Raw genomic sequence first — 18,110 nt, 5'->3', positions numbered from 1 at the left:
TGTCACTGGATTCCCACAGAAGTCTTACTCTGACTTTCATTAAACAGAATTATGCAAAAGTGCTGCACAGGCTCACTTTTGAAGAAGCCTAATACTACTTTCTTGAATTAGGTTTGGTTAACCTATCATCAAAATTAATGCTGGAAACAATCTCAGGTTAAAAATGAAAGAAAATAGAATATTTTTCTTGTGTTACAATAATATTTTTAGAGTTTTCAATAGAAATAACACTCATGCATAATGCATAATATTGCCATTTAGCCAACAAGTATAGAGCCATTTTAATCTCTGAAGGAGACAGTAAACAGTGTAGGCAGGGGTTCTACTTAACCCATACACTCCACTAATACATTTTAGATAACAGGCCAGTGCATTTAAATAAAGTCCAGATTCAATTTAATAGTATTTGTTACAAAGCTTTATCTAATTATAATAGTCAATCTTTATTACTAGCCTCATAAGTGCAGAGAACCCTATTATAATCCTTCTTTCTAATGATCTCTTCACTATCATAGTAATAACACAGCCATAAATTAATCATCTGTTTACAATCGTGAGTAAACATCAACTCAATTAACAATTGATAAATAAACAGTTGACTCTGGAGGCTATTTCTGTTATAAATGTGGGTACTGAAGGATTCTGCATGGCTTTGCTACTTAACTCAAAAGAGTGTTTCTGTGTATTCAGAGATTTCTGTTCTGTGCAGTTTAAATGAAATGTATAACACGAGCTGCACCGGTTTTCCACTATAATAGTGCCACCCATCTTTTGTGCTGCTAAGTGTGTGGGAGGATTTTGTCTGTCTTTTCCAGGGATTGCTTTGTTCCTCCCAGACTAAACACAAGATGAAGTTAACATATAGAACTGTTTGTTTCTGTTATTAGAAGTGCTTAGTAAGCTTTTTCCTTTCTAAGCATTCAGCTCATTTTTTGAGTCCAATGCTAGATTCTCAATTCTCCCTCTAATCAATTTAATTCATTTTTTCATCATTTCAGTTGCTGTGGTTTCCTTCCCCTTGGTGCAAGTGAACACATTACTGGAGAGACTGTTAAAAGCGAGGAAAAAATTGCCGTTACTTACCTACCCTGACCTGAAAAGAGCGGCTCAATTAATATGTCCCTTACTTCATTTCAGTTTTCAGATTCTGTCTTTTAGAATGCAAAGACCACTGAACCAGGGTGGTTAGGCCTTGGAACAGGCTCCCCAGGGAAATGTTCACCACACCAAACCTGCCAGAGTTGAAGAAGCATTTGGACAATGGTCTCAGGCACAAGTTGTGATTCTTGAGGTTGTCCTTTGTAGGGCCAAGAATTGGGCTTAATGACCCTAATGGGTCCCATCCAACTCTGGATATTCTATGATTCTATGAATCATGCCACAAGCTCATGGACATCCACCTCAATGACCCAAGATTCTGGCCTGGGTAGGAACTAGAAGATTTCTACCCACCTGCTTCCTGGCTAGACACTGGTCCACGTTTTCATTTCTCCCACAACATTCCTGATAATATCTACACAAATTTTCTCATTCTTTCCTGGCTGACATGTATAAACTTGAAACACTGGCAGCTCTCTAGAAGACAACATAAATTCTTGATTATGTCTCTGTTGGTCAAGGCATAGCACCCACAGACAGACTGGAACAGCTATAAGGCCATAACTTCTGTTTACTCCCATAAAAATTCCATCCCTCATCAAAGAGTGGGATTGTCCCCATTTATGCAGTCATACTGCATATTTCTCTGTCAGCTCTACAGCTTTCCTGAGGTTTCTCGAAACTGAAATAACATGCAATCCCACAGAAGACTCAGAAAACACCAAGTGATGGAAAAACACCTGTTTGAAATCTGATATAGAGCACATACGTCCAAGCCACCTGACCCAGTGCTAAGGGCAGACACCTGCCTGATACAACTTGAATTGATCCAGGAATATATTCTCATTTTGACAACAAAGAGAATTTTCTGCTGTCCTTAATTATCTGTGTGTCTTGTAAACAGACATATAGCCTACAAGAAAAGGAAAACGAAGAAATAGACCAACCCACAAAAAGCCTTCTAAACCCCAATTACTTGCAAAAAAGAAATTACTTCTCTCACTGGAAAAATATGGCAGTCCACATGGAATCTGATAGGACAAACACAGACCATAAGAGAAGAATTTCAAGGAATCACAAAAAAACCTTGTCTTCTCATGGCTGGAATATGCGATACATAATCTATATATAATAAAAAATAATATTCATTTCAGAGAGTATTTTTTTCAGATTGTTACCCTTGCCTAATGCATAAAATAATCCATTCTTAGTGACCATCTATTTTCAGCTTGTGCCCGAACATACTTCATATTTCTCTTGTCCTGGAAACAGTCTCTTGAAGGTAGACTAGTTTTTTTGGAAACTCTCTAGCTTGAGTAATGACAACTGAGTTACCAAAGACATTTGTATAGAATAAACACATGCTTTGAACAAGGAATTTTTAATGTTGCTTTGAAGGAAATAGACAGTGATTAATTCTATTTTCAAATGCAGATCTGTGAGGAGTCTACCATCTGCAATGCCTTTGACTTCATGGCTGCGTGTTCTCAAATTCTGGAACACTCTATAAGTCAATGCCTGGTCAGTCCTTGATAAATTCTTTCCCCAGCCAGCATCACTTGAGTCACTCCTAATATTTGTCATAGCTCCTGTCTTCAATTTCAAACTTTTTGGGAGCAATTCTAAAGTTGCTTTTTAGCAGTAATTTCCATCTCCTGTACCAAAGAGACCAGCCTTTTTTAAAGTACCAGACAGTAGAAGCCTAGAGAGATTCACATAAGAAAAAAAAACCAAACTGTGATTGTTTATAAAATTTTTGAGGAAAGAAACCAAGACTTAAATTTACAGAATACGGCAAAACTCACATACTCCATGATAATTCTTGACTGCATTATTTCTATGGTTGTGTCTACATAAACCACAATGCACAGGAAGAAAAATGACTTTTCAATCAAAGATTTAAAAAATGGTCATTTCGTCTATGAACTGTTCTTTTGCAGTTGCATTGCTTCATGGACATAGACATCATAAAATAAAGATGGTGTGCTTAACAAAATTGCACCAGTAAGAAATAGGAGTAGAAGTGATAAAGGCAGTACAAGATTTTTTTTCTTTGTTTCTTTGGGTGGGCTTTTTTTCCTCCACTTTAATGAAGACAGTACTCGCTTTTGCTGCTAGATAACAAATCCTCATGTCAGTACTACATAAAATGTCCATTAGTAACCCTGAATTATCTTATATTTCTGACATTCTAAGCTCTTGTAAAATAAATTAATAGTCCATGATAATACATGGTAGTCAACAAGCCATTCAGGGAAAATATTTCTTAAAACATACTCCTAAGGTGAAACCCTGCAAAGCTCAGAAATGTCAATTAAAACTTGGACAGAAAACCAAGGGCCTGTAGCTTCAGGAATTTGTGCTCTAAGTCCTCAAAGCTCACAATTCCCACTGAATAAGACTTCAATCACACTGAAGAATTCTTTCCATAGGATGCTCTAATGTATGGTGAGTTAAAAGCGCTCAAACCCAAAATGGAAATTATCAGTAAGATCTCATAGGGCCAGATCTTCAAAAAGTACATCTGATGTATTCCAGAAATGCAGTCAACTTGAAGCTACTTCTATGAGCAAATGTCTAATCCAGACTTGTGACACAGCCAGAGCTTCAGCACATACCTAAAACTAAGAAAGAAGTTTCCCCAAATCTAGTGAATCAATACCACACTTAAGATTGTAGCCCACTCCTCCCACTTGTTTTTTTTTTAATTCCAGTGCAGCTTTATGAAGTTAAAGGTGTTCTAATGTGTGGGTTTAGCTGTACTGACTTCTGCAGGTTAACCAATGAAATAGGAGTCATCATGGATGATGACCTTCCTGCGTCCCTGATATGGGAGATATATGGCATATGATTTGATCCACATAAACTGGAATGTTCAATGATGCAGGAATTTCATAACCTCTAAGGAATTCATATTCTTTCTGCAACACTGAATGAACTGGAATTATACTAATCTTCCACTGTCTTATCCTACGTCTTTAACAATTCCTAAAGATGACCATGGCTATTTTATTCAATCATTATTTTTTTCCTTACAATAATGTAGGAAAATAGTTATCACTAAATGCACAGTTATAAAGTCTATATATTAATATGAGAGTTTCAGAACTCAGAGCAGTGACACAACAATAATAAGCAATCATTGAGCACAGGAACAGATGGCCATTGGCCAAAGCACTGAATATGTGCTCTTCCTATCAGTTATTAGGAAGAAAGAATCCTCAGCAGAGCAGCTTTAGTCCCAGTAAAGTACTCGTGTCTTCAGCAGCAGAATTCCTCATTAGAAAATTTAAGAGCAAATTGATTCTGTCTTTGAAAAAAACACTAAGCCTGAGACGTTTGAGAGCGAATTCAATATGTTCCACTAAAGACACTACCAAAACCAGAGAGAATTTGATCAGGAGAACATAACAGAGGAATACATTTCCACAGAAAAGTTTGGCTCAGCTGAAAAACAACTAACCCAAAAGGAGAGCTGTATTTCCATGGAAAATCAGCAAAGACCTTACCAGAGAAATAATGTCTGAAAAGGATCAGATCTTGGATTCCTGGTGAAATGTAATGAGCATTCAAGACTGGGAGAAATCTAAAGCCAAAAGTTACAAGAAAACAGTATTACTTGACTAGAACTTTACCACTTAGATAGAAGGAGATTGCTCTTGAAAGGCTTAAAAAATGTGTGTCTGTAACTCTCTAAAATTACCATATACACGTAATCCTAATAAGAGAACCAGTAAAACCTTTGCCTTTACTTTTCCTTCAGGAGCCCATGTCCTGTGGCAGACTCAAGCTACCAGGTGGTTTCTAGTCCTCAGTACAGTTCTTGAGAGCCTTTTTGCTTCCAAAACCTCCTTGTGCTACAACTTACTAGGCAGATCACATACGTTTCCAGTTGGAGTTATATTGGAAATACTCTCTTGAAAATAAACAAGGAACACATTTCCAAAATATTCTTATTTTATATGAAGAAGTTACACCAATTATTTAAGCACAAAAAGTTTCCTAAAATGCTTTTATTCTATCTGGTGTGCTGGTTTATGCAATGTTATCTTGCCAACTTCCTTGCTTAAATACTGGAAACAGCCACAAAGGGCTACATATAAATATAACACAATCTATTTAAAGTTATCTTTACCTTCAGTCTGACTTTTCTTACTGAATTAAGATTCAGCAAAATAATATACTACCTTAAAGTCCTCTGTAATTAGGTAAGTAGAAGCCTGCAAATATGGGAACTTGTAAGAGTAAAGATTAAACCTCAGTAAGATTCAATAAAGTCTATATAACAATTACAAAAAACTCTACCTTCCAAAAAACCACACTGGAAATCTGTACACAACATACTGCAAGACATCCACAAGAGATTTTATTTGTCCTCAGACTATTTCTAAGTATTGCAAACAAGTAGCTATTTCATTAACCATTTGGAGGTGGAAAGAGGTAGTAGCTATGCTTACAGAAATGTAGCTGAACAATTCTTCCACTCATGACTGGACTTAAAGACAGAACAATTCCAAAGGCTTTTTTTCAATTAACAGTATCACTCACAAATTATTTCAACAATCTATACATACATAAATATAAATAAGGATCACATGTATTCCTGAGTGCTCATGAACCTATGCTGTCTTAGTTATGGCACCACTTATAGATGGAATCTTTTAAAGCCCTTGGCTTAGAAGTCAGGCTAGAAATCCCAGGCCATCTATACAACATTTTTGTTTCCAAAAGAAGCAAGCCATGTTCCTCAGTCTTATTTGGACAAGGTTATTGGTACCCTGTTACAGGAATTGTCAGATGGTCTCTTCATTTTCCCTGCCTGCAGTCTCTTCTACCTTTTGCTTTTATCATGATTTCTCCTCTATCTAGGGATAACATCAGCTCAATGAGCAAATTTTACACAAAGCAAGATTTGTGGTCCTCCTCCAGAACTAGGCTCTACAGCCTTGAGCCAGCTGCTGAGAAAGCTCAGTCTGTCACTCTCAAAACATCATCCTCAAGGCTGACAGTTTCACAGTTCCTGTGAAATTCAGCTGTCAAGGGAATCTGTCACTACAGCAGGAGCAAAGCAATTTCTTAGATAGTTTGAGCCAGTTCCATGGAGCGCTTCAAAAATTATAAGGGAAAAAGCCAAATTTAATCCATACTCCAGCCTCAATAAGGGTAAGACCAGCAGTGGAGTGCAGTCCCCAAGTGCCACCAGTCCATACTGCTTATAATTACAAGGAATTTTTTCTCTTGGGACATACTGCAATATTGGCTTCTACTTTAAGCCCAAATTAGGAAATGTGCAGGTCTACTGGCAGAAAGTCAAGCTTATTTTAGTGTATTTGAATCTCCCAGAAAGACTCCAAGGGAATTTAGGCTAGTTCTTGTTATGTAAGAACCTGCATCAATCCCTATTGTCATAGTGTTGGAAACAACCTCCAGGAACGAGTCCAACCTTTGATCTAAAACCACCATGCCAACAAAACCATAGCACTAAGTGTCACATCCAATCATGTTTTGAACATTTCTGGAGATGGTGACTCCTCCACCTCCCTGGGTAGCTCATTGCAATTCTTAGCCAACCTTCCAGTGAAAAAAAATCTTCTCAATATCCAACCAGAACCTCCCCTGGCACAGCTTGAGGCTATCCTATCACTGCCTGCCTGGGAGAAGAGGCTAACCCCATCTTGTTGCACCTTCTTTTCAGGTACCTGTAGAGACCACTGAGATCCTGCCTGAGCCTCCTTTCCTTCAGGTTAAACTACTCCAGTTCCTTCAGCCTCTCCTCAGACAACTTACACTCTAGGCCCTCCAGCTGGATGCACTGCAGCACCTCAAGGTCTTTCTTCATGCCAGGGATCCAAAACTGGATACAGAAATTGAGGTGCAGCCTCACCAATGCCCAGAACACAACAATCACCACCCTGGTCCTGCTAGCCACAGTATTTTTGATACAGGCCAGGGTGCCATTGGCCTTCTTGGCCACCTGGGCACACGCTGGTTCATGTTCAGTTGCTCTTGGCCAGCATTCCCAGTGTATCCAGTGATACACTCTGCCTCCAGCCTGTAGCACTGTTAGGGGGCTGCTGTGACCCAAGGGCAGAACCCAGCATTTGACCCTGTTGAATCTCAAATAAATGATGTCAGCCCACTGATCCAGCCCATGCAGATATCTCTGTAGAGCCTTCCTGCTCCCCAGGAGCTCAGCACTCCCATCCAAGTTCATTATTGAGGGTGCACTTGATCCCCTTGTCCATATTTTTGATAAAGATATTAAACAGGATTGATCCCATTACAGAGCCCTGGTGAACCACTTTAATTACTGGCCACCAGCTGGGGGTGGCATCCTTCACCATCCCACTCTGGGCCCAGGCATCCAGACAGTTTGTCCAGACAGCCAGAGGCTGCCAGCTTCTCCAGGGAAAGCTGAGAGCTCTTCCATCAGCTCCCTCAGTACCCTTGGGTGGATCCCATTCAGCCCCACGGTCTCGTGTCTAAGGAGCTCAGCAGTCACTGCACTTCCCTGTGGGCTGCAGGAGGCTGTTCTGCTGCCCACCCCTCTCTGCCAGCTCAGGGGCTGGTTGCTCTGAGGATAACCAGTCTTTCTGTTCAAGGCTGAGGCAAAGAAAGCATGAAATACCTCAGCCTCCTCCTTGGTTACAATGCTCCCCTCTGCAATCAATAATTTGTGTTAAGGAAAGAGAAAACACACAATTAGTACTTGCATCTTGTCTGTAACAGGAAGACTGCAGTTACTTTGAGTACACTGGTACCATGAAAAATTATGCAAGTCCTCTCACATGCATGTAGTTACACATTGAGTTAATTCCATACCTGAAAGGAAACAAGCTATATTGGCTTGTCACATCAACTCCTTCCACATCAGGAAATGCACTATATTGAGATAGATATTTTTCAAACTGATCAACTGTATCCTCCTGAGTTTCAACTGTATCCTCCTGAGTTTGATTCCCAAATCAGCCCCCTGGCCATGCCCATTCCTAGGATGTAACTCCCTGCTAGAATGAGAACACCAGACAGCTACATATGCCAGGTGGGAGTCTAAAAAGATGTATTTATTCTGATTATTCATTTTATACAGCAATCAGGGAGGGAAAAAATAAAGTCACCCCATCCCAATCTAACACTGTAGAGCCGCAAACATAATGTAAATAAAATCTAACATTCAATTCCCCACAGCACATCCCTTTTGTTACTGTGGCATTTCTGATAACAGGAATTACAGCCACATGGAGACTTTTTGTTCCCCACTAAAAGTGTGATATCTCTGAGAGCAGATGATGCTTTTATTACAAAAACTTTTGTAGTTTTAAAAGAGCAGTAGTAAAAGTTAGTTCAAGGTTTTTATGACTTCCTTTGTTCAGAGGAAACTAAAGGAGGAAAACTAGTGGTGATGTATGAAAAGATTGCTTGTTTACAATCAGTACAGAGATCCTTGCCTTTTTCATGAAAGGAAAGGAAACCAGCAGGAGAATTACAATACAGAGCACCTCCCAGGATCTCTTTCACCATTCTCCCCATTTGTGTATTAAGCAACAAGGCAGCTGTTGAACAAGTACTATCAACAAAGCAATCTTCTAGCCCTTTGATTTAGGCTATTCATATCTTCTGCCCTGAAATAAAATGACTTTCACAATTAAAACACCGAAATCAATGCTGTATCTATTGTCATGTCTGCAGGAGAAAAGCTTTAATTACAACTCTAGTTAGATAACACAATCATTACACCTCCTTAATCTCAAATATAAAACCAGTACCCTTTCAGTGCTATGCCACCCTTTCTTTGATTTTTTTTATGTGAATGGCTTTTTATCTGAGCACTTTAATTTGCATGCCTTTGCTGCGAGGCAGCTCCCCGTGATATGTTAATTGCAGAGTGCTTTAAGTACTAAAAGATTAACATAAAACCCTTTGCAAACAAGCTAATAGTTTATGATAATTTTTGCATGGCCTTTGTCTGTCTATCACCGGATTGCCTCTAGCTGTAATTTTATAAAGAAGCTGTAAAATATCATTTAAACAAGTTCATTTACACATAATTATTACCAGAATCACATTATTCAATTTAGATACTCCAGCCTATTAACAATCCATGAACTAAAATGTAATTAAACTATTTTCCTTTTATGAACCTATTCATTACAATGTGTGGGAGATGGATCTCTCAGTTTCACTGAAAATTTCAGCACTTTGTTGTTGGAATTGACAAGTCTGGCACCCATTCTGTGCTTTTAATTACATTAAAAGTATTTCAAGGCAGGTAAGATAAAAAAAAAAATAAATTTATAAAAGGATGTGTACAAATGCCAAGATGGTGTCATCCCCTAAAATATATTTATTTCACTCCACACAGTTTTCACTTCTTACCAGATAAAATAAAACCAGGATACATAATTTCAATTAAATTTCCCAAGTTTTCTCAATTTTGAAGAAATATTTGAAGAAAGAAAAGTTTATCTGTAATAAGAACGGTTTAGCATTTCTTTTGCATCTCTAGTCTACTGTTCAATACAGGCACCTGCATTGTGCAGCTGTGGATATTGCCCTTTGATAAAGAGCACCTTAGCTCAAAAAATTGATTATGTTTCAACAAAGACTAAAATTTGCTAAAATGTATTGGTTCATCATGAACTATTAATGAGTTTTCTTAATGGGTCCAGAGCCTTGCTGCCACTCACTAACTCACACTTCAAAACCATGAGAAATTCCTCCACTTAGCATTTCACAAGGCTTGGGCACCAGGCCCTTTTATCCCAATTATCCTGACTTATCAAAGAAAAATCTGACCTGGACAACAAAAGCTTCACTCTTTGCTCAGTGATACAAACTGGAGATTCCTACACCAACCATGCTTTAGGACAGCTGCTGAAATAAACTCAATGGAAACATAACACACAGGTAATTTGCCCTGACAATCAAAATTATTTTATCAGAAACATACAATTCAGAAGACAGTAACCATTTCCTTTTATCTTTGAGGATAGAAGCTAACATATCCAAGTGCCACTCATGAGGAAGACAAGAAGAATGGACCCATATTAACTACAAGTACTGATTACCCATGGGTTTCAATTCCCTTACACCTGTGTAAGAACAGGAAACCTATTTAAAATTTAAGCTGTAAATTAGAAGGTATCTGAGACAAAGACAGGTTAGAGAGATGCTGCAGATGAGAAAAAATAGGAGCAAAAATTAAATCATTCCTCTAATGGGCATGAAGTGCAAGTATCATTCTTTTTTTGGTAACATCACCCAAAATCCATCCTCTATCAATTCACTCTACCTAATGTCTGATGCCTACCTCTTCAGTTGAATTTAAAAGCTGCAGCTTAATTCCATTATGAATACTTCTCCTCTGCACAGATAAAAATACTGGCCTTGAAAATTTTGTTCATTTTATAAAGATTGATATTTCTTACCTGAAAAATTTAAGATAAGCTTTTGGTTAAAGCTCACAATAATAATACTAATAAGAGAAATACCAATAGAAATTACTGTGGGAATGAAATGCTCTACAGAGAAATGCTTTTGCAAAAGAAGGGATTCATGAGAAAACCCTGACAGATATTTCAGTCTAAATGGCCAGGGATCTGTGAATCATTGAGGCTGATAGGCTTAATTATTTCTAACAGTCTTTGAGCATTTATTTCAATCAAATGTCAATCTGAATGCTACCATTTAGATCAGTTCCTAGAGAAGTTAATGACTATAAACTCAGTAGGTAGTTGTGACAGACAAATTACAATAAAACCTAAGACCTTTTATTCCCTCTAAACTCCTGGTCTGTACCATAGAGCTACTTCACAACCCTTTGTAGTGGTGGACTTTGCAGAATAAATTCCAGCATGTACTTTTTTCTTTTATTAATTTTTTTAAAATTTCAATCACGAAAGGTACAATAGCGAAATGCCAAATTTTTAATTAAATTCAAGTCTGACTGTCATTCTAGAGTGCAGTCTAGCCCTATCAGAACTATTCTAGATCCCAATACATGTTCAGAATGACAGTGAATTGCAGTCCCCTGTGTTCTTGATATTACGTACTTCACTGTCATTAACAATTCTAAAAATTATAATTGCAATACTATTGTTGTTTTTATGTTGTTGTTATCTGGGGGTTTTAAGCATCAAAAGAATATAAATTATTTGTACTTTATTTTTCAACCATCAGCATTTTAAATTTATCTTCATTGTTAGAGTTTTGTAAGCACTTTAAAATAAAACTGACACCACTAATTACATACCAATTCAGAAGTTAATTATTCATTACCAGAGTAAGAATAAAACAGTTTCACTGAGAAGAAAAGGTGTTAGGGTAGGTCAGGGATTGCTACAACTTGTCTTCATCGCTTACACTTATATAGAAGATCCTTTACTCAACACCTAAAGAGCCCATATGGTTGAGATATAACTGACAACACTTACAGTGTTATTTGAAATCATAACCAAGAAACCTCTAACAAAACTGTTTAGCATCCTCATATTCATTAGGAGCTTCGGACTGGCTTAGATGTTGGTCTAAGTAAAATCACTGCATATCCTCTTCACAGCAGTAGATTTCATCCTCAAAAGAAGTTACAAACAGTTGCTTAAATGAGTGGGGTTTTTTAGTTTCATGCTGTTTTAAATCAAACTGCTCCTTATGTAGCAATAAGTTTATGAAGGAACCACAATGTATGAAGAGAAGCATTTTTTCATTTTAGAATCTCCCTGTTCATTCCAGATTCCCATTATTTGGACTGTCACCCTGACACTGCCTGAGGTGCATTCCAGCTCTCTGCAAGAGAATCTGCTTTCCCACTAATGGGGCTGTTCTTGCAATAGCAAATGTAATTTTCCACTCCATTACAAACAGTGTGCAAAAGGACCCTATTTCTCACTGCACACAGATCAGCTCCCAGTGAAATCCTATTCACCAAATATTACAATAGCAGAATCCCCTTCAAATATAGGTGCTTCTTCAGGGCTGGACAAACAAGTCTGATCCAACCACAGGCACACCTGAACATTAACTGCTCCAATATTTGTCAGTGTTAGGGAAAAACTCATAGAGGTTCAGGAAGGATCAAGAAGTTAGGAAGAAACTGAGAAAGCAAATAGTGCAATGATACTTTCTCATAATACCATTTTTATACTGCATTTCTTTAACAACCAGCCATAATGCAGATTTATATAGTGACTTACTCTCAGCTGTAATTCATCTGGATTTACAAATTCATTGATACACCAAATAGTGGTCTAACCGCATTTTGAATAGCTTGCAAAACTCAAAATCAGATACCTTTGCAGCAAAGAAAAATTCAAGTAAAAGAAATAGCATTCTATAATAAAATAGTTATATTCAGCTATATTTTATATTTATTACCCTTTATTTATCTGTATCATTACATCAGAAAGACAATTTTGCAAAAAGAAATGAATATAATCACAGAAGAACTTAGACAAGTGCTTTGTCTCATAATTCAGTATAAATTGTTCTCATGCAATCCTCTTCAGTAAACAGTAACTCTGTACCCTTTGATTTAAAGAAATAAAGACTAAGACAGTAGAAAAGCAGTTTTAAAAGAACTGCATTTGGGAGTTCTATGCCTAGAGTTCTAAACTGGCCATTAAGTTTATTAAAAAGAACAACATTGTGGCTTTTAATTAAAACTGACAACCTCAAAATTCGAGTTACCCAGAATTATCCCTTTTCTACCATGTTACAAAAATAATAATGTAAAGTAACTTAAATTAATTTTGAGAATATATCTTGAAAGGACTTGAAGAGATACCTTAAACAGAGTCTACAGTATGTATTGTCTCACCATTCACCAGGCAGAGCAATTAACAAATCACCTAATTTCCTCCACCCTCTCCCTCACTGCAGATGGAGACGGACCGGATGCAATCCTGCGCTCTGGGGTGGCCCTGCTTGAGCAGGGAGGTGGGGCCATGTGTCCCACTGCAGTCCCTTCCAACCACTCTGTCATTCTACAGACACCCCTATGCTCCTCTCAGACTGAGACTACCAAAGGCTAAGAAAAGAATTTCTATAATCAAACAAAAAAATCACAATTTTGTTTGCATTAATCAGAATTCAATAGAAGAAGTATAAAGGTAATGCAACAGAACTTGGGACCAAATTAAAAACAATCTTAGCATTTTTCAGTTTTGAAATAAATTTATACAAAGTACTTGAATTAAAATCCAGGAAAATGAGATCTAGAGTCTGGGGACACAAATGAGCAAAGAACATTTCTTTATTTCTTGCTGTCACCACTGAATTACTCCCAGACAAACAAGCATTCTGTGTTACATGCCTTTGATTTCTTCCATCCCAAACATGCAACCTTGGATAGCATGTTTTAATAAATTACCAAAATACTTCATTCTAATTTTGAAGGTCTGTAGAATCCCCATTGTGACAATACAGAGACATCTCTGTAGATATCTATCACTCCTGGCAGCTTTTTAACTAGGCATCCAAAAGTTCAGAAGTATTAAAGAATATAAAAATAACACATCTGGGGAATCTTCAAAGACTAAGCATGAAATCACTGATCTCGATGATAAAGGCAGATGACAGGTGACTGGAGTAAAAGAAAGAATGGTAATAAAGTGACTACAATGGACACTTCCATAATTTATCATGGCACGAATAGAAAAGCACCTTTCTGTACCTCATGCAGGGTATGCCAAAGAGCTACCCAGCAACTTCAGCTGGGAAGCAGAACAAGAACCAAAACCCTTCAGGCAGGCACTGTGGTGATTGAGTTGTGGATGAGGTCTCTGGGCACCCACAGACACTCTCAGGGATGTGGCATGGAATGACAAAGCACTAAAATCCTTGACAAACTGCAAATGCAACTGACTCCTTAACTTCGAATGACTACTCAAGTCAGACAAATCTGAATGCTTTAAACACCCATTTCATTGCATCTCTACATTTTAAAATGTAACCATTGACAGGATCTCTGGAATTGTCCCTGTTAGGTCCAGACAAGAGATAAAGTAAAATGTGTCAATTCTGCTTGGTTCTAAAATTTAATGAGAACAAACCTCATTCTGAAGACAGCAGAAAAAATTTACAAAATTTCCCAGAATATTCTTATTGGAATATATATTTGCAGTCATAAGAATAATGCACCTAAAAAGAGTAACTTGAAAGGGATAAAACTGACTTAAGAAATAACTCCAATTTGATTAGAAAAGATGCTTAACCATATATCCAAACTATAACTTCACCAGTAAAAAGCTTCCATCTCTTTGATTTAAACAGCTAACAACTCAGAAAAAAAAAATACTTTTCCTACATAAGATAAAAATATTCTAATTTTATTACGAGGATTCCAATAAGTTCTGCAGTTAAATGAAAAAGAAAGCATTACCTTTAAAAGAGGCTAAGGGCCAGTAAACATTGATCCACCACAGGCATTTAGCACACTCTTTAGATCTGAGTTGATCTATAAAGGCTTCAGTACCTCAGTGCAAGACACACTTGTTGCATGACAAAATGGAACAGAATAAGGAAAACTCAGTTTACTTTAGTGCTACAGACAGTTACTTAAGACTGGGCCAAAAAAACCCTCTAAACAACAGCAAAAAACACCAAGGAGTGGAAATGTAATGGAACTACCATTTTTCAGAGATATTCTCAGGCTGAAAATACCCTTGTTTCAAAACTCCTGGAACACCTGGATTGACCTCCAGAATTATGTCTGCTGGAGTTGGCTAAAGAAAAGAATTAAAGAGTGGAACAAGAGGAATTACAAACTGTGAAGTATATATTTACAAATTACTGCTACTTTGCATATTGTTACTAGTCTTAATTCTAACAAAATTGCTATGCAACCCATTACTTAGGAGAGTCTATCATTTTTCCCCTTCTTGTGCTAGCAAAGCTTTAAACCATAGTGTAATTAATGTAATTAAGTTATTAATAAAGATTGAAGGGGTTGAGCATCACATGAAATACTTAATTTTGTGTATCTTGAGCTGAGTGACTGTTTAGATTTGTATTTCAACTGTCAGCCAAATTATGTGCAATTAAGCCAAGGCAGAGATCTCTTTTAAGCAGTGATAATGTCAGACAGATTCATAGTTCTGGGTAGTGGGTGGTAAAACTGCCCACTCTTTTTTATCTGCTGTATTTTCCTACTATGGCTTAATCATGTACTGCATGTATCAGTGTACTCACACTTTGTATTCCTCTGTTAGTGTGTAATGCAGAATAGAAGGTAATGCTGCAGAAATAAAACATTCTGAATTTATCTAATAATGAGATTAATGAACTCTTGTCCTTATGCAATTTATTCTGTTGCTGCGGTGATCAGAAGACCAGTGTGAAACTGTTCACTATCTCATTGTTCCACTTCTTCACTCAACATCTCTACAAGGCTACTTCTAGAAAAAATTGAGACAGGTATTGCACTGAAGCCTATAGAACTTGGAAGATATTGGCATTATTTGCTGCACAGAGAGTCCTGGAGCTGAAACTGATGCCAAATCTCCCTGAGAATCCTGGATCAAGTTCTGGCCAGGGCACAAGAGCCAGGATAGTCTGTTGGTGTAAAGAAGACATTTTGTGCCCTTCCCAGTCACTCTAATCACCTCGTGTGAAGACTTGCCATTATGTTAAAGGCTCGAAGGCTACTACTGAAAAGTGCACACATGCTTAACATTGTCACCAGCCCTGCCACATGCCCATCTCATCTGGAAGATGTGCTGTATTTTTCTGCATCAATAGTTGTACCTGGAAGACTATGGATCAAGTCAATAATACTTAGCAAGGGTTAAAATAATTTCAGGTGCATCTTGTGCAGTCAAGCCTTGCAGGTGCCTGACATTCAGCCATGCCCAGCTCCCAGACAGTCGGGGTCACAGAGCTCTCTGCATTTATCAGCAGCATCAGGATGTCATGGGGCACACAGGGCATGCAGACATCTCAGAGCGCAAAGGCAAAGGGTTCATGTTATGAATGAAACTGGAGGTTTCTATTTGTGATCTTTCTACTGAGCCCTGATTTATGACCATATTTTTCTAATTCATTGACTTAAGGGAACAAGCCTTTATCTAGTCTTAAGAAAAAGAAGGTCCTAAATATCAGATCAGCCTTTTGGGCCCCTTGCAAATAGTACCAAAGATAAAACCTGTATTATTCCTATTCTTTAACACACAGAATTTTGGATTTTAATGGAATAACAATAACGGTAATTTTCCAATTCACAAATAATAACTTTCTACACAATTGCAAAATGCTGTTGAGAACAGCCATCAATATCTCAGCTGTTCTCTGCTGAATTATATGGAAAGTAAAACTGAGACTAGAGAGTAAGCTAACTTAGCCACTTATAATGGACTTGTAATAGGCCATGATTTTAAATGCAGCAATACTGTCAGTTACTGCAGAGTTCCCCAGACTGCTCAAAATTCTTCACAGGTTTTGTCGTTTATATAGATGAGGAACATTTTTAACCTAAATTTACCATGACAGACAAAAGGTAAAAACACATGAAAACAGCCAGGCACCATTTGTATTTCAACCACAAGTGAGATATTTTCTACTTATCTTTTATTTCGAGTTATTAAAAACTGGGATATTTCAAATCAATGTGACTTTAGTATGAATATCACATGGATTTCATGAAGAACATCTTAAAACTGTGTATCAAATTTTGAGAATATCCTTTTAATTCAGTGAGAAACACAATGAACCTTTACCTTGTTTACTCTCTCGTAGTCATAAAAGGTTTATGAAACACAGCGTAGAAAGCTGACTTCACTTCTAAGGCCCTCAGTAAGAACACTTTAAGCTAAAAAAAACCCAAACTTTCTGCCCACCCCCTCTATTCCCATTAAAAGCTCATGAGGCATTCTGGACAATAAAATCAGTTGGAGATGTCCTTGATCTTTCTGTGGCTTTTATAGAAGCCAGATGGCTTGGCTCTGGAACATCTCATAATTTAGTGAAATGAAGAATTAAAGGAAGAGTTCAGAATTAGCAAAATTAAACTGCATGAGTTACCAAATGTCAAAACCACTGGAGTTTTTTTCTTCTAGAACAAATGTTACATGTTACATATACAGCAGGCTCTCAAGTAAGCTCAGTGAAAAAATAATAATGGGCTGAAATTGTATATTTCAATAGTTCTGAACAATGGGTTTGACAGCCAGGAAAAAAATTTCCAAAACTATTTTATTCCAGTTAGACATACTTTGTCCAATATGCTTTCCAAGCACAATAGCTACATTTTGTATTATTTTGCTTCAGTCATCCCTTGAGCTGAAGACTGAAGTGCTGCTGACATTACTGCAGAATCACAAATATCAGGATAATAAGAGTGTTTGTAGGACTTACTATGTTAATACAGAAATGAAATAATCTGTATAGGACTAGAGCAAAGAAACGGTGTTAAGAAGTCACAATTATTTAAATAAAGCAAATAATAAATAAAAATAAACCTTTGCAGACATATAAATCTTTTCACCAAGGAAACTTAGAAGGTTTCTAATTCACTCTCCACACCCTGGAAGATAAATATTTAAGCTGAAAAACTCTTCAACCAGAAACTCAAACAGAATCCTTATTTCATCATGTGTTTGAGTAGATCATAAGGTTTTTATGTTCTATATTTTGTTTCATATTTGTTCAGCACCATATTAACAAACACATGCCTTTCTCATGCTATCAAAAATTATTTAATAATTATTCTCAAGAAAGAGAGCTTGTTATGACTCCTTTATTTACTCTATAGTTCTGCTACATGTCATATATTGGTGTCATGTTTGAATTTCATTCCTGCCCTCCAGCAACATCCCATGTGATTTTCTCCAAGAACTTGTGATGGTTATTGAAGACTTTGTTTTCAGAGAAAACACTAGCCCTCAGTTTTGAAAAATTGCTTGTGGAAAAAGAGTTTGAATTATACCCTGCTAAAACTGTCATCAAAGTGAATTATTACTGTTTACAGTTGTGTTCTTTAATTTTACCTAGATAATACAAATAAAGACAGAATGCACATA

At 37.1% G+C, this 18,110-nt stretch overlaps 1 protein-coding gene across 12 annotated transcripts in view; it reads right to left on the bottom strand.

Moving 5' to 3' along the window:
* Positions 1–18,110, bottom strand: part of LRMDA (leucine rich melanocyte differentiation associated) — a 606,751-nt gene that overhangs the window by 146,452 nt on the left and 442,189 nt on the right. For 7 of the 12 annotated variants that reach the window (XM_064716266.1, XM_064716267.1, XM_064716264.1 and 4 more), the window contains one exon: positions 4,608–4,684. The exons of the other annotated variants lie outside the window; for them this stretch is intronic. In XM_064716266.1, coding sequence (XP_064572336.1) covers positions 4,608–4,684 — 77 coding nt within the window. The remainder of the gene's footprint in view (positions 1–4,607; positions 4,685–18,110) is intronic. 12 annotated transcript variants of the gene reach the window in all.

This window comes from Zonotrichia leucophrys, chromosome 6, assembly GCF_028769735.1.
Source record: "Zonotrichia leucophrys gambelii isolate GWCS_2022_RI chromosome 6, RI_Zleu_2.0, whole genome shotgun sequence".
Taxonomy (NCBI): domain Eukaryota; kingdom Metazoa; phylum Chordata; class Aves; order Passeriformes; family Passerellidae; genus Zonotrichia; species Zonotrichia leucophrys.
This window is presented reverse-complemented; position numbering and strand designations above follow the sequence as displayed.